Genomic DNA, 25,283 nt, shown 5'->3' on the forward strand with positions numbered 1-25,283 from the left:
GCTGCTCCGTCCACGCACAGAATCATGTCAGGAAAAGTCGGGAGAAAGCGCCAGAGTCCAATTTGGGATTACTTTGAATATGACTGTGTTTTGGATAAAGCAAGTGTCTTGTAGTGGAAAGACACAAATTATGAGGGACATTTCTAAAGGGAAAAAATCCCACAAACCTTAAAGTGCACTTGAAAAGCTCACACAAGAAGGCTAACCTAGCTTACCTAAAAATATAACTGAAACTAATCAAAACTAAACTGAAACTAAGGATTTTCAAAAAAATAGAAACTAAACTAAACTAGCAAACAATTGGTAAAAACTAATTACAACTGACAGAAAATTGAAAATCTGAAGTCGAAACTAAATAAAAATAAAAACTAATGAAAATTGCAAAACTATTAAAACCTTGGTCCAGACTAAGATGGCGTTGGACATCTTCAGGGTGGAAAAGGGTTGGTGTGACCAAGGTGTGGTTTGGCTTGTTGTATGTATATTTCAAGATGATATGGCTCTGGGAGGACCAGTTACCAAGGCATGGAAGGAGGACGGACTCATTAAATAAGGAGAAGGAATTTTCTGGGATTGGAGATCCTCTGGGTGAGTGATTGACTAAAATAAAATAAAATAAAAGCTATTTTTCATTATTGATTGGTAATAGATTGATAATTGGCCACATTTACAGCTGTATTGACTTGTTGTGGACGTAGTCTACTTCATGTTTAAGCACTCTAATTAACAGATTGGAAATAGTGACATTAAAGGACAAGTATGCAGCGCCACTCTGTCAGTTACCAGTGACAGTGGGGCTCAGTGATGAATCAGCTGAGCTGGATTCATGGCTGACTCAAAACAAAGCTTCCCCTGCTGTGGTCAGTAAGGGAAAAACAGGGGGAAATATAATTTAAAAGAGGCATTTATAAACGTTTATGTGTGAAGTTTATAAACGGGACAAAAGGGGGTGTTTTACTGTTATTTCAGCATCAGCATTATCGTTACATCAGAATCATATAACAAGCATTGCATTAAACATTGCTTGAAGCTTTATTCTAAAGAGCTCAACAGGGGGACTGTGGGATTATAATATTATTTTATGCCATGTTAGACCCCTAATTAAAGATTGTGAATTATTATGTAGTTTTAGTTTGCATTATTCTCCTGAATTACAAGAAGGTGATAACTATTGCATTTGTTAAACTGATTTGCATTACATTAGACTGCTGATTTATTGTGAATGAATGATATTGTTATATGATGCATTATACTGCTGAGTTATAAGAAATACTGTTCGCAGAAAGTCATCGCCTTATTTGTCTGATTAGAAGAGAACAGAACATACTGGAGAGGTTTTCTGCCCCATCTCAGCAGGAGCAGATAAACAGGGAGCCAAGGTCGTAGCTTAGGCGCCGTGTGAGAGAAAGAATGTGAATGTTTAGGCTTTTATGATTAGGTGGGGGCCACTAGAGGCTATAAGAGTTTGATCAATGCTCCACCATTTTGAGATCTGATGCTGTCTGCGTACGGTGTCCATCTCCCACGCGTGTGATCATTAAAATCATCGTTTGACTCAACCCGGCCGGACCAGTGTTGTTATTTTGGTTTTTCCTCTTGCATCCATCCCCAATATTTGAATCCGTAACAATGGGAAAACAAACTGAGTTCTTCCCTTCAAGGTTTTGGAGAACTGATAACAGATGCCTGCCTTTCTGCTGAAATTACAGAGTGCAGGAATGACACATCTCTTTGTTCTTCTGGTGTGGATCTCTTGGCCTTTCCACGAAAGAACAGCACATACACAGTACATGCATTTATAATAAACTCACAAACCTTATAGGAGAATTTTCCTTGCATGTGTTTGTACAAAATGATGTACAAACTTTAACTGCTGAACCTTATCTTACATTCACATTCTGAAAAAAAGTGTTTAAAATGTCGACAGAAAAGACAATTTTTCCATGTTAAGGTCCAGATTGCAGATGCGTGGTGTAAACATTTGAAACCAAAAAACAGGCAGCTGAGTTATAAAATTAAGCATTTGTGTTTTTGATGGGATGTCTTTATCAGAGAGTATTTCTTACCTGTTTGCAGATGTAAAGCTTGGACAGGTGCTTTGTGTTTACTTTTGGCCTTCTAAAGAGAGGCACCAGGTGCCACGGGGCAAAGAGCCACAGGAAGCCCAGAGGTATCCAGACAAGAACTGTCTGTTCCACACATACTGGGAGGTCTGGGTCTGGTCGCTCCAGATATGAAGCATTCTGAAGGGCACATGCACACACACAAACACACATGCATCACAAAATCCTGCTGGCAAATCTCATCAATCTCCCACCAATATTAAATCACAGGCACAGACTGCGTTTATCACAGATTAAAAAGTTTAATGTGTAAAATTATTTTTGAAAAAGTCTAGAAATGGTTCGAAGTTTAACTATCGTCAGACCAAACAGTTCAAACTAGAAGTATAACATGGTAGCTTATGTGAAAAAAGCAGCAATCCTTACCATTTTGTGTTTTCTTTTTGAAGGTGGCTAACAGCGATACATAACTCTTTTAATGGCTAATGTATTACTGTATTGAAGCAAACATCATGTGACTGAAGCGACACATATCTGAATGTACTTTAACAAGTGTTTTTATTTAAAAATCTATAATAACACAGAATTAAAGCTGTGGCCGAGTCACAGGTTACGTCATGTCCTAGTGATTACTGGCCTGTCACATATTTACTATGTGTAAAGGGGAGGAAATGCTGATGCTGCTTATGATAAAATTCTGTATAAAACTTAATCATCTATTTTTCTGTATTCTTGGAAAATCCACTTCATGCTTCCTATGAAAAATAGGAAGTACAACCTTCTATAATGATAACAATGAACAGCTGTTCATTATTGTGTAATCTTTCTGACAAAGTCTTCAATGTATGCTGCCTTTTAATCTGTCTCAAATAGGTTAGATTTTCTCTCTTGTCATACAGTAGCATAGAAAGAAGCACAGAAAGGACTTCAAACATCTGGCTACACTATGACATCAGCGGGTTTCTGGCATGATGTTTTAAGATATTGTGTCTATCTTTTGCAATTCTCAACTTATTTTCCAGACAATTTACTTTGTAGGTTACTAAACATATGTGTTTGCATCAGCTTATTGAGTGATTTTCAATCTCAAGAGGCTAAAAACACTGGAGGCCACAGTGAATCAATTTACCTAAATTCTTCAAGTTTTCCTCAATTCTTAAAAGTTACTTTTTTACTTCTTAGTCATTTCTGTTTGTTAAACTCACCCAAAAAATGGACCCACAGTACTCCTCCAGAGCTGCCGCACACATGCTTTACAGTGATGGCTTCAGTCGACCTCAGCTGACCGGACAACCCGACGCCTCTCACCCTCTGCTCCGCTACTGCCGCGTTTGACTCAAATACTGCTGCTTTCTCCTCTGTCCGCCCACACTCCACTGACAATTACAGGATGTGGCTGTGAAGGACTTTGATCCATGAGGCTTTTAAGCTGAAAGAAAAAGTTGCTTATTCCCTCTGCAGAGAAAAGACACTTATACTGGATTGGTGTAAAGAATAGAAGAACTGATAGTCATGTCCCGAATGCTGATTTCTTTCTTTTTCGGCAGACGTTCTTTAGTTGGATAACAGTGTCTTCAAAAAGTCTACTACAGCTCTCCTAATGAGCCACTGAGAACATCCAACAGATTTAGCAAAGTCATTGAGCATCGAGCTTTGCACCAGCAAAGACACTCCTCCACACTCACGTGTTTAAAGCTCAACATGTCGTGCAGATGGGTTTCTCACAAAAGAGAAGGCCTTGCATAAGTCTTACCATGCAGTTTTTGCAGTGTTGGGGGACAGCCCACCAAAGGGCATGTGTTTCAGGAAAGGGAGGGAGTGGTCTCATTAGACCCCTTTTCCTGTTATGTTTCCACTTCTCCTCAGCACGTCTTCACTGTCTTCTGAACCGAGACTCATTTGTGGAACAAAAGTCAGATTCAATCGGATCAAAATCAATTTGATTAGATTTGGGTAGTCATGCATTTGAATGAGGCTGCTCAAGGTTGAAGCTGCTGAACTGTAAACAAGCTGCAGGCTGACAAACTGCTAACTAGTGAAGCTGTTTCTTTCTCATTTGCTGTTTTTTGTGTCCCATTCTGATCAGGGTGCATGCTCCAAAAACCAAAGAGCAACGTAAGATTGAGTATAGATTAATTTTCATTGTCTGCGCTCTGCAGAAATTTAACTAAAGGTTGAGAGCGTCTCTGGAGGAGCAATCAAGCTTTTACAGCTTAACAAAAAAAAGCTTTTGTGCTGCTGTCAGTTGTGTTGATGGACTATTTTTGTAGGAGAATTTTTTCTAGGCACCAGAGACTCAATCACCCATAAAATGAAAAAATCATCGCTGCTAATAAGAGTGAGTCTGTCTACACAGGAGGATAAAAATGAAACTACTTAAGATTAAGAATAATCAATAGGTTTTGACAAACCAATAGAAGTTATGTGTTATGCAAACCTCAGACACTTCTCAAAACAGCAAGAGAAAGCACAAAATCACCTTTGAACTTCACCTCTGTACATACTCCTAAGCATGCTCGCAACTAATGGCAGACCAATAAACAACTTGGTAAACAAGATTATCAGTGAATTTTTCAATAGAGACTTCCTAAATTGTAGTTGCAGTTAAATGAAGAATCAGCATGACACAGGGAAAGCACGTTAAGCAGGGAGGTTATTAAAGCGCGTGACAACACACAAGTGTATGTGAGTCTTTTGCTGATTGCAATGGTCCTAAAACTGGTTAATTATTAAAATGTCTGGTAACATCACATGACTCATTGGGTGTAAAGCATCAAGGACAGCTATGTTACACGTGAAAACAACTCATGCATGTCGTTATCCAGTGTTTATCCAATTACATTGACAAGGACTTGATTTTAAGATATCTGTACAAAGGGTAGGACACTCACAGCAGGAAAAAAAGATGCAGCTTTTTCAGAGAAATGGTAAAGCTGACTGTAGCAGATTTGAAATATGATAAAAGTAAAACTCAGAGATGTAGATGAATATTTGAATAAAAAAAACCTCTTCTCTGACTTTAAAAACTTTTCTGGTTCCACTTATATATGTACATATATACACACACATATGATTGTTTTATCTGTCATCAAAACTCAGATTAGCTTTCCTTTCTACTGACACGTAGACTAAACTATTATCAAAAATGTACTTTAATAAGAATAATCACTCGGTACTGCCCCTTATAATAGAGGATAGAGCATTTTGTTCACTTGTAAAAAACTTTGTCTCTGACCAGACGCCACCAGCTGATAAGAAAGATAAGCCAAACAAAAACAGATATGTCTGTGCAGTGTGTCAAAAGTCAAATAAAAACAATTAAAGAAACTAGCTTTTAATATTTCAACCAAGTCAAATCATTTTAGGGAAAGTTTTGTGCATAATGCATAATATTTTTTTAAAAGACAGAAGATGTAATCTAATATGAAAACTGTTTTTATTAAAAGAAGAAGAAGAAGATGAAAATGAACAGAGAAAAAACAAAAACAGGAAGTCACAACTGTGCATTATGTATCACTTTAAATAGGGAGTTATGTAAAATTGATATTTTGTTTTGCCATTTTAAAAAGCAGTTATCTTTCATTAGGAAAAAAATACACATTTTCAGTGTAGAAATCAACTGTAGTTGAACATACATGGGGGGCATTACTGTAGCAATGTCATTTGTTAGTGTGCAGAGGTGTGAATCTGTTTGACCTGGATTAGTCTGTTTTATGAATGCCTATAAAAAAAAATAAAAAATAAAAATCTATTAAGATGTGAGACCAGAGGTTCATGACTGTGTAAAATAACAGTTTGTGCATACATAGATCATCAAAACAAATTAAAACTACAATGAAAAGTTTTTACCTGTGTAAAAGACTCAGTATGTGAATTATACACTAATAATAAAAAGAGAAGAGTACAAATGGCCTCATTATTATTGAAAACTTTACAAACTACACATTTTTTCAGCTTCTTATACTCCTCACAGCTGAGGGGCTTTTTAAACATCTCATATTACTGAATCTTTTACACACAGACACACCCAAAAAGTGAACTTTTACAGATTTGTGTACACATCTCCTGTATGTTTAAATTATTAACATATTTTAGTAAACCTGTTTTCCAAATCCTATAAATCAGACTGCACATCCAGACACATGAGTAGTTCTCTATGCACATTATTGGATGATATCACTAGAGAAGTGCTCCCATATATAGACATCATATTATTCACAGATACTCTGTGAGATGCACTAATGTCTTTGCTCTTTAACTGGACACGGACTGATTTATTGGTGATTTTATATCTTAAAAGAAAAAAACAAAAAGCAGAGCTTTCTGGCGATTATGACATTTATTTATGGAATTTAATCAGTACACATCAGTATTATTACTCATGATTACTTTTGAGGTATTTTTTTTTCCCAGTCTATCATGACTGTTATACAGTCACAAGGTATTTTTGGCTATTGCGTTTAGAGTTCGGACTTTGCTCACATCTGCCACCTTCAGGCCGTACTCAGGTGCTGAGAAAGAAGCTCCCATTGAGACGCAGGTGTTCCTGCACAACGTCAAGAGAAGAGAAGAAGAAGAGAATTATATAGAAAAAATAATAATTAGATCGACATGAGGTTGCAAGAAGTGTCCTAATGCATGCAACCAAAGGGACAGATCCCACCTCTCGCCTGAGACTGGAAAATAAACACACCTGAACTTCATTGCAGATTCCCGGCTGGAGCGGGCTGAGCAGTGAAACTCTTGAGCCCCTGACCCCTCTAATATTCTCTGTAGGTTCCTTTCTGTGATGCCTCCTCCTGTTATCAAAACAAAAACAGTGACAGTGAATAAATAAATAAGGTTGTAAAAATTCACACATAAATAACAAAGGAGCAATGGCGGAGGCACTAACCAGGCATTATGATAATTCTGCCCTTTGCCTGTTGAGTAGAAATGATGTGAAAATTAAAGGTTTTATGAAAGATCAAGAACAATAACCTAACAGCTATTAGAGTTTCATATGTCTGCATGTAAAGAAAGACAATCATATGGGTACACGTACTTGATCAACAAGCCGTTTAATGAGAGGCAGTCCCTCCAAAGCGGAGCTGTCACAGCCACTAGTCAACACACGCTCGAACCCTAACGATATCAGCGCCTCCAGAGCTACTGCTGGGTCATGAACCATGTCAAAAGCTGCAGTAGGATCATGATTAGTGTCATAATAAAAGCCCAGGCTTAATAATATATCATTAAGACGTTCTATACCTTTTCGGAGCTATACCTGATAATAGCATTATGTAAGGCTTTTATTCCATTAAGAATTTGTGATGCTTTTTAAGTGTAACTGTAGCTGAAAAGAATTTTAAAAGCTTAAAGCTGAAAAGCACTTTGAAGAAGAAACTTTTACCTCGGTGGAAGGTGACAGGCAAGGGACGGGCAGCAGCTAGTGTGCAAAAAAGTAAGAAAACAAAAGAAAGAAATGGAAAAGTACAAAATGTCAAACAAAAGTGCAAAACTGTGAAATACGACTTGTATAATATAAGCAATATAAGCATTTTTTTCCTACCTTTATGAAAGCCATCACTCATAGCCAGCTGTACTGCTATACTCTATATCAAAGATTGTTGGCTTCACTTTTTTATACTGCATATTGCAAGTAACAATGCAAAGATAGTGATAAAAACTTGAGAGAATATATAGTGTCTGATTTTTGGAGGTTAGCCATGTTCTGAGGTCTCAGTAGGACCTTTGGAAATATGATGAACTCATGGTGCTGGTTGATTTTGCTTAACATGGGTCACAACTACCTTGTGGAGATGTAGTGCAGTTCCTTCTCTGGAGAGCTGACATATGACGGGCTACATGAAACCTTGTGTGAGATTAAAACTGGATTACCAAGCCTGCTGTAACACGTCTTTACCTGTGCATCTTCATAACAAGTGGTGTCCCATAATAAATTAGCTACAGTGGGGCAAAAAAGTATTTAGTCAGCCACCGATTGTGCAAGTTCCCCCACTTAAAATGATGACAGAGGTCAGTAATTTGCAACAGAGGTACACTTCAACTGTGAGAGACAGAATGTGAAAAAATTCACATGGTAGGATTTGTAAAGAATTTATTCGTAAATTAGGGTGGAAAATAAGTATTTGGTCACCTCAAACAAGGAAAATCTCTGGCTCTCACAGACGTGTAACGTCTTCTGTAAGAAGCTTTTCTGTCCCCCACTCGTTACCTGTATGAATGGCACCTGTTTGAACTCATCATCTGTATAAAAGACACCTGTCCACAGCCTCAAACAGTCAGACTCCAAACTCCGCCATGGCCAAGACCAAAGAGCTTTCGAAGGACACCAGGAAAAGTATTGTAGACCTGCACCAGACTGGGAAGAGTGAATCTACAATAGGCAAGCAGCTTGGTGTGAAAAAATCAACTGTGGGAGCAATCATCAGAAAATGGAAGACATACAAGACCACTGATAATCTCCCTCGATCTGGGGCTCCACGCAAGATCTCATCCCGTGGGGTCAAAATGATCATGAGAACGGTGAGCAAAGATCCAGAACCACACGGGGGGACCTGGTGAATGACCTGCAGAGAGCTGGGACCAAAGTAACAAAGGTCACCATCAGTAACACACTACAACGGCAGGGAATCAAATCCCGCAGTGCCAGACGTGTTCCGCTGCTGAAGCCAGTGCATGTCCAGGCCCGTCTGAAGTTTGCCAGAGAGCACATGGATGATACAGCAGAGGATTGGGAGAATGTCATGTGGTCAGATGAAACCAAAGTAGAACTTTTTGGTATAAACTCAACTCGTCGTGTTTGGAGGAAGAAGAATACTGAGTTGCATCCCAAGACATTTTCACATTCCGTCTCTCACAGTTGAAGTGTACCTCTGGTGCAAATTACTGACCTCTGTCATCATTTTAGGTGGGGGAACTTGCACAATCGGTGGCTGACCAAATACTTTTTTGCCCCACTGTATATTTGCATAGTAAAAATACAAATATTGGATACTCAAGCCTACTAGTTCAAACTCTCTGCACTCCTGACAACCTGTAAAATGTTCCTCTTTCACAAAAACAAAATTACTGAAACAAACTGGTGTCTGTTTCAATGTTATCCCTTAATTAACTAACGGCAAAAATACAGAGCAAAGTGTCCATCAGTTGATTGGATGATTTGAACTTTTCTGGTATGCTTTTCCATACATGTGAATGGGTTATTCAGACCAAAACAATGTAATTTAATAAATGTTTTGGAGGTAAGCAAAACAGTGTGCAGGAGTTACATTCAATTGTTTTGCACACTATCATGTCTGCACCTCCTAATACAGTTTCCGGAAGATCTTTTGTTGATCCCTTAATAAATAATTAACTCAAGTTAAGGTCAAACGCTCATGTTTAGACTGCAAGTGCTTTAGGCCTTGTAAAATTATTGGTTTTCTTTTTAAGTGAAAACATGTGAAGAATGAAGGGTACAGAAATATTGGCTCTTGTGTGTTTTGCCAGCTTTTTCAGAACTTTACAATTCAACAGCAAGTTCATGTTTATTTTTATTTTTTGTGGCTAAATAAAAGGTGCCACACTGAAGGAAATGGAAGGAAATCTGATGTGACTTGATTAATATAGAAATAGCCCCATCAAAAGTTTAAGACCACTTGAAAAATGGCAACAATGGCCTGTTTCAGTTTAACCGTTGTTTTCAATAAATTGCAATGTCAAATAAATGTTTTGTCTCACACCCATTTCTTCTTGTTGCATGTTGAAGCTCTACTTGGAAGCTTGTTAAGACCCAACCATGCAAAATATTACTTTTTGCCATTTTTCAGCATTTGATTGGGACTGTATTATGGATCTGTCTTATCATTGAAAAGTGACTAAAAATCTTGGACATAGCAATGAAATTTCTGTGGCTTCTACACTATTGTGATAATATTTTGCCTTTCTGACTTGCATTTCATTTTTTAGGAAAGTATATTTACAATATTGCAGTATTGGAAACAATCTGGGGATACTATTTAGAATAAATCACAAGTCTCTACAATATAAACCAGAAATATTTAATTTTAAAAGAAGGCATATGTTTTTGTGTACTCTTTCTAAAGGTTGATGGTGTTTCCTCAATCTATCGAACTCATAGATATAATTCTTATAACTATTGGTTTATTTTTAGTGTTACTGTATATATTCTGTCTGGCCTTTTCATTGTTATTTAGAGTGATGTAACAAATCAGGTCAAATATATAAAGAGACCATACCCAATAACTCCATGCAGAGCTCTGCATCCACCCGTCCATCTTCTGTCAAGGCACCCAGAACGAGCCCATCGGCTCCTTGGCTCTTCATAAGCTCTATGTCCTTTCTCATCACGTCCACTTCAAGGTCGGAGTACAGGAAGTCGCCCCCACGAGGGCGTATCATTACATAGATGGGGATTTTGACATACTGCTTCACTACATGTAGCACACCTGGAGTAAAGTACAGGTGGAATTATGTGTCATGCAACAAATTCCCAGGCTTCCTATATAAAATAGGATAATGCTTAGTACAGACTATGGACTACTGAAGACATAGTTAATTGGGTTCAAGTTATAAAGGCATTATATGTATTTATATGAAACTCTGCGAATCAGAGGGTGGAATAAAATTGTTCAACAGTGGTTGCTGTATTGGACTAAACACAGAGTAGGTATGTATATTACACAGTCATAATAAACTGGTATGGCACAACGTAGGGGAAGCAGCGGAAAAGAGAACATCAAAAGTAATAAAAACCAATAATAGACATGAATAGACATAACAGCCAAAATAAAACTCTCCACAGCACAAGCAACATCCATCATGTCTCTGACTTTATCCCACCAAACTGAACCAGTATGACCTTCAGAGACATGATGACAGCAAACCTGCAGAGAGGGCGGTAAGAACGACAAGGATCTACACACTTTAATGCTTTTCTTTCATGAACTGGGCTGCAGTCACATAGAAAGAAATTGCTTAGGAAGGTTTCTAACCGACTGAAGTGTGTCTAGGTGGCATAACAAGAGCCAATCGAGTTCTCTAAATACTAAGAAAAGGTTTTTATTCTTTTATTTTACCTCTCTTAGCAGAGGCTGCATCAGAGCAGGCTTTATGAAAGAAAAGGACATAATGACATCCCATAATTCAAAGAGATACACTACCTGACTATTATTAAAAACAAACATAGCCATAATCGACAGCTAACACATTAACTGTGTTTTTTTTATTCTATTATGTCATAGTCTGCTGATGTTTAGATTTGTTAAAGGGTATATAAACCCACAGGTGACCTCTAAACATCATACTCCTACTTTTGAAGTAGAGCTGTGTGTAAGAACAGTCAAATTCTATGTGCATCCTGTTCTTTTTTCCTAAGTCCTTATTAGATCTCTTTTTCCATGGAGGTCATAGTAATGTGATTGGGAAAGGGTAGAAAGTCTTTTTGACCCAAGCCTTGTCTGTTAAATAGTATTTAAGGATTTTCCAGAAGATGGCAGTAATGCAACTTGGCAAGTTCCAGTTGACTAAAACCTGAAAGATCTGCTGGCGCCTGATGCGACAGCTTTTCTTTTCTTTTGTTTTGTTTTTTGCTAGGGGTATCTGCAGATGCTTACCTAGACTCGGAGTGAGCCCACCCTCCAGAAGACTAGAGCACAGCTCAAGTCGACCCGCACCTGCCAGGACAGACGAGTTCTGATTACACCTATATAGACTTTTACAGCCTGTAATCTTTGAGGAATTAAATAACACTGCGTGCCAATTTAATACTCATGGTAGAGATATGTCTGAGCTAACACTTCAATATTATGCAACCGTTAACTCTGTTTTTAAGTAGAACTGCCTGTGCATGACCAATCTAGCAAGCACGCCACAGTGAGTTTAATAATAGTACGGCATGACAGTGTTCACTACTGTTCACTTTACTGACCTCCTCGTTCAGCATTGACAGCAGACTCCACTGAGTCCACGCACACCTCCATTAAAAAGCACTCTGCCATACTGACAGTCTAATAAGAGACAGGAATACAGTTAGTGAGCAAACAAGATTACGTGAAAACTCCTCAGTTAACACGTTCATTCATCTTTAGGTTTTAACTACTACTACAGCTACCTGTTAAATCCACGTCTTATCGACTCATGGAACCGTATCAGTCGTAAACGATATGAAGTCAGGTCATGTTTTGTGAGACTTACTTCAGCTCATACAGCTAGTCCGTAGATCACCGTTTTCCGGGTCGTTGAATTCAAAACACGCGATTAGACGGGTGAGAATATATAAACGTTTTATGATGCATTACTGGGCGAAATGCGACGTATGCCCGCCCATGCAGGATACGCCTGAAGACAAAACAAGCCCCCCTCCCCCCAAACGTTCTAGTCTGTGTAATATAATTTCGAAAGCCTGGTATATTATTTATATGTATATATATTTTGTTGTATATATATATATGTATTTATGTTGAGTATGTTTCATTCCTGACAAAGAAAAAGACATACATTTTATTTAGTGAGTAAATTTCTTGTGACGTCAGAAGGTCAAAGTTGAAACTGGCCGTTAGGAAACCAGCCGGGTGACAGCACAGTAACAAACGTGCTGAAGCTTTTGCAACACTGTTGGATAGCTTCAGCACTAGCGACGAGTCTTGGAGCACAGAGATGTTAATTTCGTCGTTGCGGACAACAATTTTTTGTGGGTGCAGAAGTGCTGGAAAGGGCTTTCAGTACAGCACCGTGAGTATGACTTGTGTTAGCCGCTAATTTTAGCCAATAGCTTAAGTAAGCGTCATTGGGAAGGTCACACGCTGCCAGTAATATACACAATATGTCACATTACACATCTGTCAGCTGCTCTTTGTTCAGCTTTGTTTTTAATATGTGTTTGAATTAGTTAGGACAGGTAACATTAGGTGTTTAGGTGTATTCAAGAGTAGTCACGTCCAACAGCTAACTTACATCACCCATGTCTAGGCAATGCAAACTTTTAGATTAGCATTTGAGCTGAAAAAAAAATTTAGAATGGAAGAACTAATATCATAGACCCTTTAAGAAGGTTTTTGATTTATCAGTAACTAAATGTTCAGAAAAGATAGTGATATCAAATTCAGCAATACCGTAAGCCTTTGTTTATAAGCTTGAAGTAAAGTAGGTTAATTAGCTCTTACATATCTAAAACTATAGAATCACCTTACATGTGTTGTGCTTTCGTAATTTGTTAACATGCTGCTTATATGCGAGTATATGTGTGTGGTGCACTATATTGGAGGACAGCTAGACACTGGTGAGGTGTGGGGTAGCAGTGACAGATGGGTTCAAGGTGGGGGTGTCACTGCATCCAAAGCCACAGTGAAGAAGAAAGTGCAGGCAGTCGTGGGTGTGGGTGGAGACCAATGCCAGGGGTGATTTGTGACAGATAAGATAAACCTTTATTAGTCCCACATGTGGGAAATTTGTTGGGTCACGGCAGAAAGTGGACAGTGCAAAGTTACAAGCAGCAAAAATTAAGAAAATCAGTGGAATAGGATAAAAGGAATAACATGCAATATAAAATAGAATAAAATACTATGTTTCGTCAGATAAATTACACTTAGTGGTACTGCACGTGTGTGTGTGTGTGTGTGTGTGTCTGTCTGCATATGTGTGGTCATCCACAGAGTCTTTGTTGTGGAGTCTGACAGCAGATAACAGGAACAGCTCAGGTTGAGCGGACAAAATTAAAGAAGAAAGGTTGAGATGGGTTGGACATGTGCAGAGAAGGGATAGTCGATGTACTGGATTAAGGGTGCTGAGTGTAAATGACATTTAAAATGACTTTTTAAAATTTTTATAATAAGGTAAAGTTGAAGCTTTAATGCTTGTGTTGTCCATCATCATTTCAAGCCACTTCTCCCTTTTATTTACATTAGCGTTCACCGCTTCGAAAATGGCTCTTGAAGAGAGGTCACAGCACCGTCACAGTGGAGGGAGGAACGTCCACTTCAGCAGCAGCAGCTTCTGTCCCCAATGCAGCCTCAAATCGCATAGTGGGTCGATGGTTACTTGGCTGCAGTGGACTGGTGGTTGGGGCTATTGTCTTGGGTGGTGTCACAAGGTACGCACGTTTTAAAATTAGTATGTCTGTATGTACTACTTACTCACTGAAGTACTGTTAACAGGCATTTACTACATTGCTGTATTTTTATGTATTTATTTTTTTTATTAGACTGACAGAATCTGGGCTTTCCATGGTTGATTGGCATCTGGTGAGAGAGATGAAACCACCACAGTCAGAAGGAGAGTGGGAAGCTGAGTTTTCAAAGTACCAGCAGTTTCCAGAATTCAAAATGTAAGGTCTCATTTTTCAGAATCACAGTACATAAAGGCCTGATAAATTTAATTAAATGTGTCTCTGTGTTATGTATTGGTCTGGCCTCTAATGCGGCAATTAGTTAATTTGGTATTATTATGTGTTTTGTTTGTTTAGATTGAACCATAACATGACTTTGCCAGAGTTTAAGTTTATCTTCTACATGGAATGGGGACATCGTATGTGGGGCAGGCTGGTTGGCTTGGCATACATCCTCCCCACTATTTACTTCTGGAAAAAAGGATACTTCACTCGCTCCATGAAGGGAAAAGTGCTGGGTCTTTGTGGATTTGTCTTCTTCCAGGTAAGACACAGCTGTGGAAATGAGAAGATCACTGGAAATAATCATTACCTCATGCCTGATTTAGACTTCTGCAGTGAATCTTTGTTGAGCCTACATCATAACCTGCAGAAGTAGCCATTAGTAAACTTATTTGTCCCTCAATGCTTTCTACCTCTTTGTGCATTCTCTCACTTATATTCTGGTAGTTGCAGCTTCTTTTCACACTGACATTGCTGACATTTCTGAGTCCTTATATTTTATGCTATAATTATCATTCCGTATATTGAGACGTTAGTCTGTCACTGACAAGTTTAAAAACTCCGGCGTAAAAGTAGCCGGAATTGTACAGAAGGAATCAGCTGTACTGAACAGGCTGCGTTGTTTCAGATGTGTTTTGGATTTACGTCATAGCTAATTCTCAGTCACTTATAGCATCGTTTTTTTTTTTTGTTTTTTTTTTTCTTTAAATAGGTTCATTGTACTAATATTTAATTATTGTCACCATCGGGTTTATTATAAATGTAAAGTAAGGAATGTGTATACATGTGTTTGTTTTGTCAGGGCCTTCTGGGGTGGTACATGGTGAAAAGCGGGTTGGAGGAGAAGCCCGAGTCTCATGACATCCCTCGTGTCAGCCAGTATCGTCTGAGCGCCCATCTTGGTTCTGCCTTATTGCTCTACTGTGCCAGTATGTGGACAGGGCTTACTCTGCTGCTGCCAGCTCACAGGGTACAGAGGGACTCTTGCCTACAGAAAAAACAAATGATACATTTTGGAGAAATGTAAAGTGAAACAGTCTTTTTTTTAAACTTGAATAATGGCACCTTTTTCACAGATAGCAGAAACCAAAAAACTCATGCAGCTCAGGAGGTTTGCCAAGGGTACTGGTGGACTCGTCTTCCTCACTGCTCTTTCAGGTACTACTGGATCTTAAGAGAATTCAGTGTCACAAATGGGGTCACAGAATCTGTCTACCGAAGTGCTGCTTTCAGTCTCAAGCCACTTTGGGGAAACAAAGTGAACTACCTGTAACTACAGCAAAATTGCACAGAAATTTCTCAAAAAGCAGGATGTTAATAGTGAAGACGACCATCATAGAAGCATAGGTGTTCTTTAAAGTGGCACTTGTTCTGACAGAACATAGGAAGCTCTTGGTAAATGGCAATGATGCTAGAGGAGCAGTTAGAATTTGACATGTGCAAATGGTTTTCAGTCCCGGAAGAGTAGGAGTCCACAATACATCTTCAAAGTGTTCTGCTTATTTGCGTCTGCAAAAAGCACAATGTGTTACATAAAATTCTTCAACTGTAAATTCACAACAAGACTGACTAATGAATACTAGAGTGACAGTCACTCAGAGTCATTCATGGCAACTCACAGCTGACTCCATTAGAGTAACCCTAAGTGTATATAGTGTCATGTTTCCTCTCTTAACAGGCGCATACTACGCCAGTCACCTCACAGTCTGTACGAAGCTTCACACTTTGACTCTGAAACTTATGGTTTGAGGAAAGACATTTGGCCTGCTACCCCATGTAATGTTTTTGGGCTACAATTTGAGTACTGTATCTTGGCTTTTGGTAAATGTTGAAACAAAAAGCTTATTCATCTGATTTGATTTTAATCGAAAGGTCTTTTGTAAAGTTGGCTCTTAGAGGGCAAATGGGTTGAGCGGTTGTGTAGAAAAGTAAAGTTAATGTAATTAAAGGCAATACAAATGTGGTTTAATCTCTATTCATGGAGATGTATTTGAATCATTTATGCATGTACCTTTACACAGGTGCCTTTGTTGCTGGTTTGGATGCTGGGCTTGTTTATAACTCCTTCCCTAAGATGGCAGATAGATGGATTCCTGATGATCTGCTGGCCTTCTCTCCGACCCTCAAGAATTTCTTCGAAAATCCCACCACTGTGCAATTTGATCATAGAATTTTGGTATGCTATTATAGCTAAAAAAAATGTTGGCATTTCATTGTTTTTATTCTAATTAAACATAATATTTCCAAGTTTTATAACTCTTTTAGATTGATGTGTAATGAAATGTTAATATGTACCCCTCAAGATGTCTTTTTCTTTTCCCAGGGGATTACTTCTCTGACTGCAATTACAGGCCTGTATCTGTTCTCAAGGAGAATGATGCTTCCCAAGAGGGCTAAGATTGCCATCAGCCTCCTGGCAGCAATGGCCTATACACAGGTAGGCTAGAAGACACTGTAATTGCTATACAAATAGGTCCATTACCCTTCAGCATAAACAAATTGTGCTTTTGTGCTTTTCAGGTTGCACTGGGTATCGCCACGCTGTTACTTTATGTCCCCACTCCGCTGGCTGCAACTCACCAGTCTGGCTCAGTGGCTCTTCTCTCGCTGGCTATTTGGGTTCTGGCAGAGCTTCGCAGAATGCCCAAGTAAATTTCTGCTGTTTTACAGAGAAAACCTATCCCTGGTCGCTGCAGGTCAAAGTTTTAAGAGGCAGTAGTGAACTCGAAAAACATGAAACTGTGTTCTTTATTTAATGATGGACTTTTCTGTATATGCTGAAGCATCTGTTCAGTGGGGTATGTCAGCCCCCACTTAAAAAGCTCAAACAATTTCACCCCTGCACATTGCAATCTTTTTTTCCCCCAATCACGAGTAATAGAAATCACAATACAAGTTAAACTTTATTTAAATAAAGATAATATTCCTAAAGTGGGAAAAAAAGAAATCACATTCATTAAATTCAGTTTTACTTGAGATTTTTTTTCCACCGGTCATCCATGTCCCACTTGCTGTGCTCATGATACTTTACACAGGAGAGTCCTTAAAAAAAATATGCATCAAGGCCGTCATCAGAAATACACTCAAATGACTGCGAAAGCTTTTGCTGTCAGAGAAACCCAACTTGTGAAGTGTTTTGCTGTGCCAGGAATTTCATTAGAACATACAAAACAAAACAAAATTTTCAGCTTTAATAACCTGGCAGTTGAAGGCTGTGTACATGGTTTGGAGTCAGCTGGTTCTTCAGAAATGTAGACTGAATTACTGTATTTGTTGATGCTCACACTTTTAAAAAATGTTCTGGATGACATTTTGGTTATGAAATTGTCACATGGTCGGGTGAATCTGCATAGATACTACTGCCTGTTAGTGGAAGGAGACCTGGCTCCTGGGATGGTTTATGTAATTATGTATATTTAAGCTGTAAATGTTTCCTGTTGACATTATGATGAATCATAATTTGAATATTATTATGGACATTGCCTATTTCCCCTTTTTTGGACTCACAGATGTGGAAAAAGGGGGAATTTATGATGACTCTCCCAAAGCACTGAAAGTGTACCAGAATGAATAAAAGCAGGTCCTCACTTAAGCTGATATACACTGTTTTTCCTGCTGTGACAGGTCAAAATGTCAAATGTTATTGCTACAGGTACTTTGTACTTTATCTCACTGAAAGGACTTATTTTAATAAAGACAATTTATGTATAGTCTGATAAATTCACACGCCAGTCCATTTTGCATAGTAACTGTGTTTTTTGTTTTTTTTATTATCTCTGTACAAAATATACACATTTTGAATATGCTATGCAACCAGTTTAGGCTAGCTAGACAGTCAGTACCACGGGTTAGTAGGTTTTCATTGTTCTAGACACAGTACATGCGGGTATAGACAGGTTTTCCTTGTGTTTGGGGAAAATAACGTAACTGTGGGCAGGAACAATCAGAGCCAAACCATTCTTCCAGAACGTATAAATGTAAAAACTGCAGAACATAAAAAAATAAGAAATTGCAGGGCCGGAAGTGCATATTTTAACCAGGGCCGTTATAGTGTGCTCTGAGAGGAAGGAGACGTCGGGTGAGTGGAGAACATTATTGCTATTTCATGTTTGTTTCAGCTTTTAAGACACTTGGCCGATTTAATTACGGCCCGAGTGCCTCACATCATCTCACATTTGTGTTGCTTAGTTCTAGTGTGAAAAGAAGCAAATAAGTGGTTGCAAATTGCTCTAAAATAATTAATCTGAGCCTAATGGATGGGTTCACAACCTAAAATTGCACTTGACAGCGTGCAGATAAACTACATGTAGTCTACCTCTTATCTCTGATTGCCCCTTATCCAGCTTGATACCCAGTAACTCCCTCTGTCTTCACCCACAGGTGGGCTAAATGTCTTGCCTTAAGTGGCTTTATGTACCTTTTTAATTGATATCTTTTCTTTGGTGTTACAGAGAGAGGGAGAATAAGAAATGGAGTGAACAATGGGGGCACAGAAAAAAGAAAACTGCTATCAAACTTTGTCTTCCCCTGCTACACACAATCACTTTATGCCTCCTTGGAATGGAAATAGTCAGATTTAATGCAAAAAGGGTGTGGGGACTTTTGTGTTTTTTCAAGTGGTAGAACCTGTGACAACCACATGACATTTCAGATTACAATAAGTTCACAAATACAATCTGCAATCTAATAAACTTCTCTTTGAATGTATATTCATAGACTAGTACGATTGTGGTATGTCATTCCCATGTCGAGAGAAGCTGCTAGGGTCAAAACGGCTCATTAAATTATAGTGCAATCCCCACATTGTACAGCCTAATATCACACCACTGGGAATGCTAGAAAATGTACAACAGTCAATAGACAACTACTGTTAGGATTGTAATAGTTTGGAAGGCCGGGAATTACTCTACCAAAATCTTGTGAATGAAGGTGGGTGTTGTGTCACAAGAGTCTTACATTTGTAAGACAGATGACATCTCCTGTTACACATGCACGCACACATACGCAAAGGGTGAGGCACCTGTGAATGACTAGGACAGCAGACAGACGAGCAGACTTTGGAGTATCTCTGTAAATACATAAGTAGATATTAGTGACATCATCATGCGATATTTAAATCAGTCCCTTGTGGAAAAAACGAGTTTGAAGCTCCCTCCGTAAGACGGAATCGCTCGGATCACCAGTTTGTTGGTTGCTCCCTCAGGAAGTGTCTTTTTCTCTCTTGTCCACCAGGTGGCTGTAGATTCATTTCTATTTGTATGGCCAGCAAATGAGCCATGAGTCTTAACGGCTCCAGGAAGGTGTTACCCACATCTGCAGAGGCAAGATCAGGTTCACAATGCCATCTCTCAGCCATTACGGAGGAAAGGGGAAAAGTGATCTGAGATCAGGGTTTTGGGAGAGCATCCTTCTTCTGAGTTCAACCATTAAAAGGCTGTGATAGTCCCTCCGTCAGCAAGAGCAATAAAAGTTCAAATAAAACAGGCAGGGGCTGGTTGGGTGTTAGGTGTGCAGGTGGCTGTGAGCCCACTGCTTGCTTGCTTTCTCTGTGTCTCTGGGATAAAACATAAGGTTCTGCATGATGAGGATGGGCGCTGGGGACTCTCCTTTGTTGCTTGGAGGAAGCCACTGGGGGGTCCAGTTAGAGGGAGGGGGCCCTCTCTGTGTCCTCAGGACTCAGCTCTCAACAGAGACACGAGCACAAGCTTGCAAGTCGGGAGACAGCCACACACACGCAACACACATGGAATCAGACTCTTTCTCTCTCTCTTCAATCCCGTATTCCTCTTACACACCCACACACACGTACCCCTCTCTGGTGCCAGTGTCCTCACTGGTCCAGATGTTTAGATGACATTGTCAAACAGCTGCATGGACTGCATGATGTTCTCATCCTACAAAGAGGTAAGAGATGTGCACGGGTTTATGTGCAATTTGTGGCTTTATGGAGAGTTATGTGCAGAAAATAGTTCTTGGTCAGGTGCAGTGATTTCCTAGAAAGAGCAAGACTAGATGTCTCCCCTGACTTTCTTTATGCTACAATTAGCTCTTTCTCCAGTTGTAGTTACATGATTAGCGTGGTGGGATTCTAAAGGAGTGCATTTCTAAAAATGTTTTCAATACTCCTTCAGGATTTGGAATGCTCTACCTTTTTGCAAGACTCAATGAATTCATCTATGGTGACCACCCCATCTTTATTCCGGTCCATTTTCTGAAATGAAAATACAACAACCAGACATTTATTTGGCTAACAGCATCATTGTTTTCCCCAAAACAATATTGATGCCATCCATAATTTTCTGCTTTTAAACAATCATTAAACGAGGGGGAAAGAAAACATGGTTTTGTTTGACCTGGAAGAAGCTCTCCACATGTTCTCTTGGGGCATCGTCCTGCATGGTGGGGTACGTGTATTTCCCCATCATGTCATAGATGGACTTCATGATGTCCAGCATCTCCTGTAAAGTGTATCGAGAAACAGAGAAAACAGTATTGAGAATTTCCAATAAAAATGTTTTTTTTATTGTGTGATGGAAAATGTCATTGATAAATATTCTGCCAGAAATCTCTACATACTTGCAAAATATTGATAATGAGTAATCATCAGCAAGTAATTCAAAGGGACCAAGAAATCAACAAATCCAAAACAATCACATGTGTGTTACCTCTTTGGTGATGCAGCCATCCTTGTTCAAGTCATAGAGGTTGAATGCCCAGTTTAACCGGTCATTAATGGTCCCTCTCAGGATGATAGACAGGCCAAATACAAAGTCCTGCAACAAAAGCGGGAACGATTTCCTGCATTGTGTTATCTTTACTTAAATGTTGACACAGTAAATAAAGTCAAACCTTTATCACAGCCTAATCTGGGTGTACAAATACATATTTGTGTGCAAACACAAGTGATGACAAATTTCAGAAGAGCACACATCTTCCTTTATTCCTCAAAAGAAGCTGATATGTAAGAATAGAATAGAGCTTACCTCGAAACTAACCGAGCCGTTTTTGTTCGTGTCGAAGGCTTCAAACAGGAAATGTGCATACATACTTGAATCTGCAAAGGTAGAGACTTACTGTAACCCGTGTGCCCTCAAAACATGTCTTTGAACAGCTGCGATTAGCAGCAGTCTAAATATAGAGTAGATATAAAAATAATTTCAAATACAACTGGAGGTGAGTGGTTAACATTTCATCAACCTAAATATTGTGAAATGAAAAATCACTTTGCCTCTCTGCAGTGCATATACCTCAGTCAAGCCGAGTAGACTTAGAGTAAGATAATTATATTTGCTTCACTGTCATGACAAAAAGCTAAATTAACATTAACAACTGTTGTTTTAATTTCATTTTGAAATAAATGAAACTACTGGCACTGTTGGACTTCTTCGTGCTTATTGCTGGGAGAACTCACCTCCCTGAGGGAAGAACTGGGAGTAAATGTTCTTAAAGTTCTCCTCATTTACCACACCACTTGGGCACTCCTGGGAAAAAAAATAAAGAAAATACATTTTAAAAAATGTAAACTCATTAATTCCCATCTTGCACAGGATATGCACACATTCAACTAGAACCCCTGTTTTCTCACTGTCTTCTGTAACCAGACCTACATTTTTGAAGCCCCTGTAGAGGACTTGGAGCTCCTTTTTGGTAAACTTAGTTTGCTCCTGCAGCTTGTCCATGCTTTCAGGGCGATGGCACACAGTGGATAACTCAAAGTCATCTTCCACGCTGTCTGTGAGGGACAGATAAGTTTTAGTTAGCATCTACACCACATTAACCCCCAGTGTAGCCATGACCTGGCCAAGATATCTAGCTGAAGTTATCAAACAGATCTTGAGCTTATCATAAAGTTTAAATCTTTATGATATCTTGTGATATTTTAATAAATTAAACATAAACAAACACTATTTTCCATACATAGCTGTGAGATTACGCTAGAAATTTCCACACATCTTTGCAGCATCTTAAGTATTATCTGAAAAGCTGAAGCACACTACAGACAACGAGTGGCCTGTGAGGAAGTGGAAGAAGAGGTTTATCACTCATAAAAATGGAAGAGACATTTAAAAAGTTCAAAGTAAAGACACTGCCAGATATTTCTTATTTCATTTGCATTCTAGCTGGAACCTATTAGCTTGCACCTGACTTTGACCTCTGTACTGTAAACATGGTATTTCTGGTATATTACATACCAACACACACACATTCCAGTACCCAAATATATGGCACACGCCTCAAATCACAAAAAGAAAAACAGCTCTGACCCACAATCCACAACACCAGATAGTTGTAGAGTTTTTGGAGTCTGTAAGGGTGTATGTAGATTTATGTGTAGCCTGAATGTTTTGATGTGACTTTATCCACACGAGCGTCTGCGCCAGTCTTCTCAACTGACTAAAGAGGCAAGTAGGAGAAAGCAGAGATGTATAGAGTGAAAGAGCACTTGCTTTGACTGATTGAGGGGGTAGTCGAAGGCTTGCAGCACGGCAGCAGTTTGAGGAATCGCTGCTTTATGGTTTTTTTGCTTTGGCTGGTGGAAGGGTTACCTGAAATCACCAACCATAGCACAAGAGTTAGATACACATACACGCAGTCTGTGATATACACACACACACACATGCCTATAAAGTCATGCAACGGACAGATTCAACAACAGACGGATTCATGCTGCTGACTTGGCTTAGCAAAGGGAGACCACCAACTTCAAGCTGTAGATAGTACCACCTGCTCTCAGCTCACCCCAATAAACACACAGTTTACCTCATAAGACTGATTTGTATCACGGTGCCATATCCAGTACACTGACTTTAGAAATATTAGTGCCGAGTATACCAATTCAAAACATAAACCAGCATTGTACTCACGTTCAGGTTAAACAACCACTTAATGGTAAATGGCCTGTATTTGTATAGCGCTTTACTTGGTCCTAAGGACCCCAAAGCGCTTTACACTATACACAGTCATCCACCCATTGACACACACACATTCACACACTGGTGGTAATTGAAAGCAATTTGCAAGAAGGGTGAACAGAAAAACAAACCCAGCCAGAGCCCATAAAATCTACCAGAGATTGTTTTGTGTGTCACGAAATGGATATTAGTAGACGTAAAACACATTGGCACAGATAAACCTGGGTACTTACTGCAAAGAAGTCCACATATCCCTTTAAGGAGGACCCCAGCAGTCTGAGGGATGAAGTAGGACATGATGGACTGAAAACCAACACAACCACAGCACCCCCACTGATTTATCTCGCCTTTGTTATGTCTCACCCTGTTATCTCTCTGCTCTGTGGAGCGTCAGGGGCTCTTGCCCTCCTGACAACATGTGGCTCTGGCATCATTTGCAACCAGAACAAGCAGAGCACGCTCTCCAAGCATACCAGATTCTTCTATCGAGCAGTCTCACAGAGGCTCAGCCATAGGCACAAGGGTCTGCTTGTGGGCAAGTGTGGTTTTTTTTTTGTTGCAAACAGGTTCATCAGCTGACAACAATGCAAACATAACTATCAAATGCTTAACAACCAATGAAATGTGCAAAAATAAGTCAGAAAATGTCCAGTGTAACCCACAAAAGATTAATCATGGAGTAAGTGGAGCCATAAAATGAATGAATAAATTAATGACCTTTATGATATTTTAATATCTTAACTTCCAGAAACCTTCAGAACAGCTATTAAATGGACCTTGAGATGAGTGTTTCATTACCTACTTGTAATTTCTTCATAGAGTATTGTTAGTCTAATTAACATATGAGCGTATCGCTCAGTATAGTTCATCATATTCAACATAAATAGCAACTATAGGTGTCAAAGAAGTGACAACAGTGTGCAATACATCAATTTGAAAGAGAGTAAAGAAGCATACCAACAATGTATGAACACTAGTTACACCTAAATTGTTTTTAGTGCTCCAAAACCAGACATTTTTTGTAATTATAACACTGCAATCAACATATTAGTACAGCAAAAATGCTAAATCATAACATTTCTATGATTGGAAACTCTCTTGGGTAGCATTCCAGATTACAGTTTGAACTTATCAGCATGTGTTATACTGATATGAAGGCCAAAACAGAGACACAAACAAACGGAAATGAACAAAAAAAATTGCTGTGATATCTACTGCCTGTGCTCCACTGAGTTTTAAATACTTGTGAGACCCATAAAAAGCCAAATCTGCTGGAGACTGTCAGTGATTAGATGTGCTTGTTTAGAGACACATTTTCCTGGCTCCCTTTTAAAGCCCTCGCTCCATCTTTGTTATTTTGTCTGTATTTTTGTCCTTTTCTGGCGTTAACATTTCTTGTTCTGATGTCTCAGTAAACGTGCTTTAGATGTCATGGATACGATTCTCCTGAAATAGAGATATTTGATCTCAGAGGCAGTAACCTTGATATGCACACATATCTATCTATCTATCTATCTATCTATCTATCTATCTATCTATCTATCTATCTATCTATCTATCTATCTATCTATCTATCTATCTATCTATCTATCTATTATCCTCCATACTAACAGAGTCCTATGTCAAAAACAAGTAGGTTACTCTACTCCTTGAGCTACTGAAGTGACACGTGATCAATTTGTTCTCTAGTCTTTGAAGTTAAAATTGTTTTTTGAGTGGCACTGACAATGAGACCAGAACTTCTTTCATTCTGGCCTGAGTAGGCAGAAAAGTAAAAAAAAAACCACTGTTCCTTATTGTGCAGCATCACAATGCTCTTACCCAGCATGCCCTGTAGTGATGCAATTAGAGCGCGATAGTTTCCCTCAGGGCACACTGACAGACCATCACAACACTTCAGTAAATAAGAGAACAGCT

General features: G+C 39.0%; 4 protein-coding genes across 12 annotated transcripts in view; 1 reads left to right on the forward strand and 3 right to left on the reverse strand.

Moving 5' to 3' along the window:
• Nucleotides 1-3,313, reverse strand: part of LOC102213130 (canalicular multispecific organic anion transporter 1) — a 26,647-nt gene extending 23,334 nt beyond the window's left edge. Inside the window, exons 1-2 of the mRNA XM_005743925.1 lie at nt 3,269-3,313; nt 2,067-2,243 (exon numbers count right to left, since the gene is read on the reverse strand). Of these exons, the coding sequence (XP_005743982.1) occupies nt 2,067-2,243; nt 3,269-3,313 (222 nt within the window). The remainder of the gene's footprint in view (nt 1-2,066; nt 2,244-3,268) is intronic.
• Nucleotides 3,314-6,383: 3,070 nt separating this feature from the next.
• Nucleotides 6,384-12,391, reverse strand: cutc (cutC copper transporter homolog (E. coli)). Of its 5 annotated transcripts, none has more exons than XM_013913520.1 (10): nt 12,181-12,391; nt 11,998-12,076; nt 11,684-11,743; nt 11,147-11,176; nt 10,307-10,516; nt 7,456-7,491; nt 7,108-7,214; nt 6,958-6,985; nt 6,757-6,862; nt 6,384-6,609 (listed from the first exon to the last, which is right to left on the reverse strand). In XM_013913520.1, the coding sequence occupies exons 2-10, from the start codon at nt 12,065-12,067 to the stop codon at nt 6,498-6,500; spliced, it is 759 nt and encodes a 252-aa protein (XP_013768974.1). In that variant the 5' UTR covers nt 12,068-12,076; nt 12,181-12,391; the 3' UTR covers nt 6,384-6,497. The 5 variants fall into 5 exon arrangements, with proteins under 5 accessions (XP_013768974.1, XP_013768973.1, XP_013768972.1 ...); XM_013913519.1 differs by having other exon boundaries at nt 7,108-7,241; nt 12,264-12,389; XM_013913518.1 differs by having other exon boundaries at nt 7,108-7,241; nt 12,181-12,389.
• A 219-nt stretch (nt 12,392-12,610) lies between these two features.
• Nucleotides 12,611-17,400, forward strand: cox15 (cytochrome c oxidase assembly homolog 15 (yeast)). The gene is made up of 9 exons (XM_005743859.1): nt 12,611-12,800; nt 13,973-14,157; nt 14,269-14,391; nt 14,530-14,716; nt 15,257-15,424; nt 15,531-15,612; nt 16,476-16,630; nt 16,778-16,891; nt 16,975-17,400. Exons 1-9 carry the CDS (start codon nt 12,726-12,728, stop codon nt 17,104-17,106), a joined length of 1,221 nt encoding a protein of 406 aa, XP_005743916.1. The 5' UTR covers nt 12,611-12,725; the 3' UTR covers nt 17,107-17,400.
• Nucleotides 17,392-25,283, reverse strand: part of LOC102196289 (Kv channel-interacting protein 2) — a 107,159-nt gene continuing 99,267 nt past the window's right edge. For 4 of the 5 annotated variants that reach the window (XM_005743858.2, XM_013913542.1, XM_005743857.2 and 1 more), the window contains exons 2-8: nt 22,062-22,186; nt 21,866-21,935; nt 21,438-21,508; nt 21,120-21,227; nt 20,808-20,912; nt 20,603-20,665; nt 17,392-20,348 (exon numbers count right to left, since the gene is read on the reverse strand). In XM_005743858.2, coding sequence (XP_005743915.1) covers nt 20,301-20,348; nt 20,603-20,665; nt 20,808-20,912; nt 21,120-21,227; nt 21,438-21,508; nt 21,866-21,935; nt 22,062-22,186 — 590 coding nt within the window. In that variant the 3' untranslated portion in view covers nt 17,392-20,300. Of the gene's footprint in view, nt 20,349-20,602; nt 20,666-20,807; nt 20,913-21,119; nt 21,228-21,437; nt 21,509-21,865; nt 21,936-22,061; nt 22,187-22,901; nt 23,001-25,283 lie in introns of all 5 variants that reach the window. The other variant, XM_005743855.2, reaches the window with a different exon arrangement.

Source organism: Pundamilia nyererei, unplaced genomic scaffold, assembly GCF_000239375.1.
Source record: "Pundamilia nyererei isolate P.nyererei 1_Seehausen unplaced genomic scaffold, PunNye1.0 scaffold00136, whole genome shotgun sequence".
Taxonomy (NCBI): Eukaryota; Metazoa; Chordata; class Actinopteri; order Cichliformes; family Cichlidae; genus Pundamilia; species Pundamilia nyererei.

Bases quoted from the DNA above. Each gene is read 5' to 3' on its own strand.
- cutc (XM_013913519.1), bottom strand. From the start codon at position 12,067: ATGGCAGAGTGCTTTTTAATGGAGGTGTGCGTGGACTCAGTGGAGTCT. The intron at 11,744-11,997 runs GTCAGTAAAGTG...CTGTCCTGGCAG, and splicing joins TGTCAATGCTGAACGAGGAG to GTGCGGGTCGACTTGAGCTG. The intron at 6,610-6,756 runs GTGTGTTTATTT...GACGTTGTGCAG, and splicing joins GAATCTGCAATGAAGTTCAG to GAACACCTGCGTCTCAATGG.
- cox15 (XM_005743859.1), top strand. From the start codon at position 12,726: ATGTTAATTTCGTCGTTGCGGACAACAATTTTTTGTGGGTGCAGAAGT. The intron at 12,801-13,972 runs GTGAGTATGACT...TATTTACATTAG, and splicing joins AGGGCTTTCAGTACAGCACC to CGTTCACCGCTTCGAAAATG. The intron at 15,425-15,530 runs GTACAGAGGGAC...CCTTTTTCACAG, and splicing joins TGCTGCTGCCAGCTCACAGG to ATAGCAGAAACCAAAAAACT.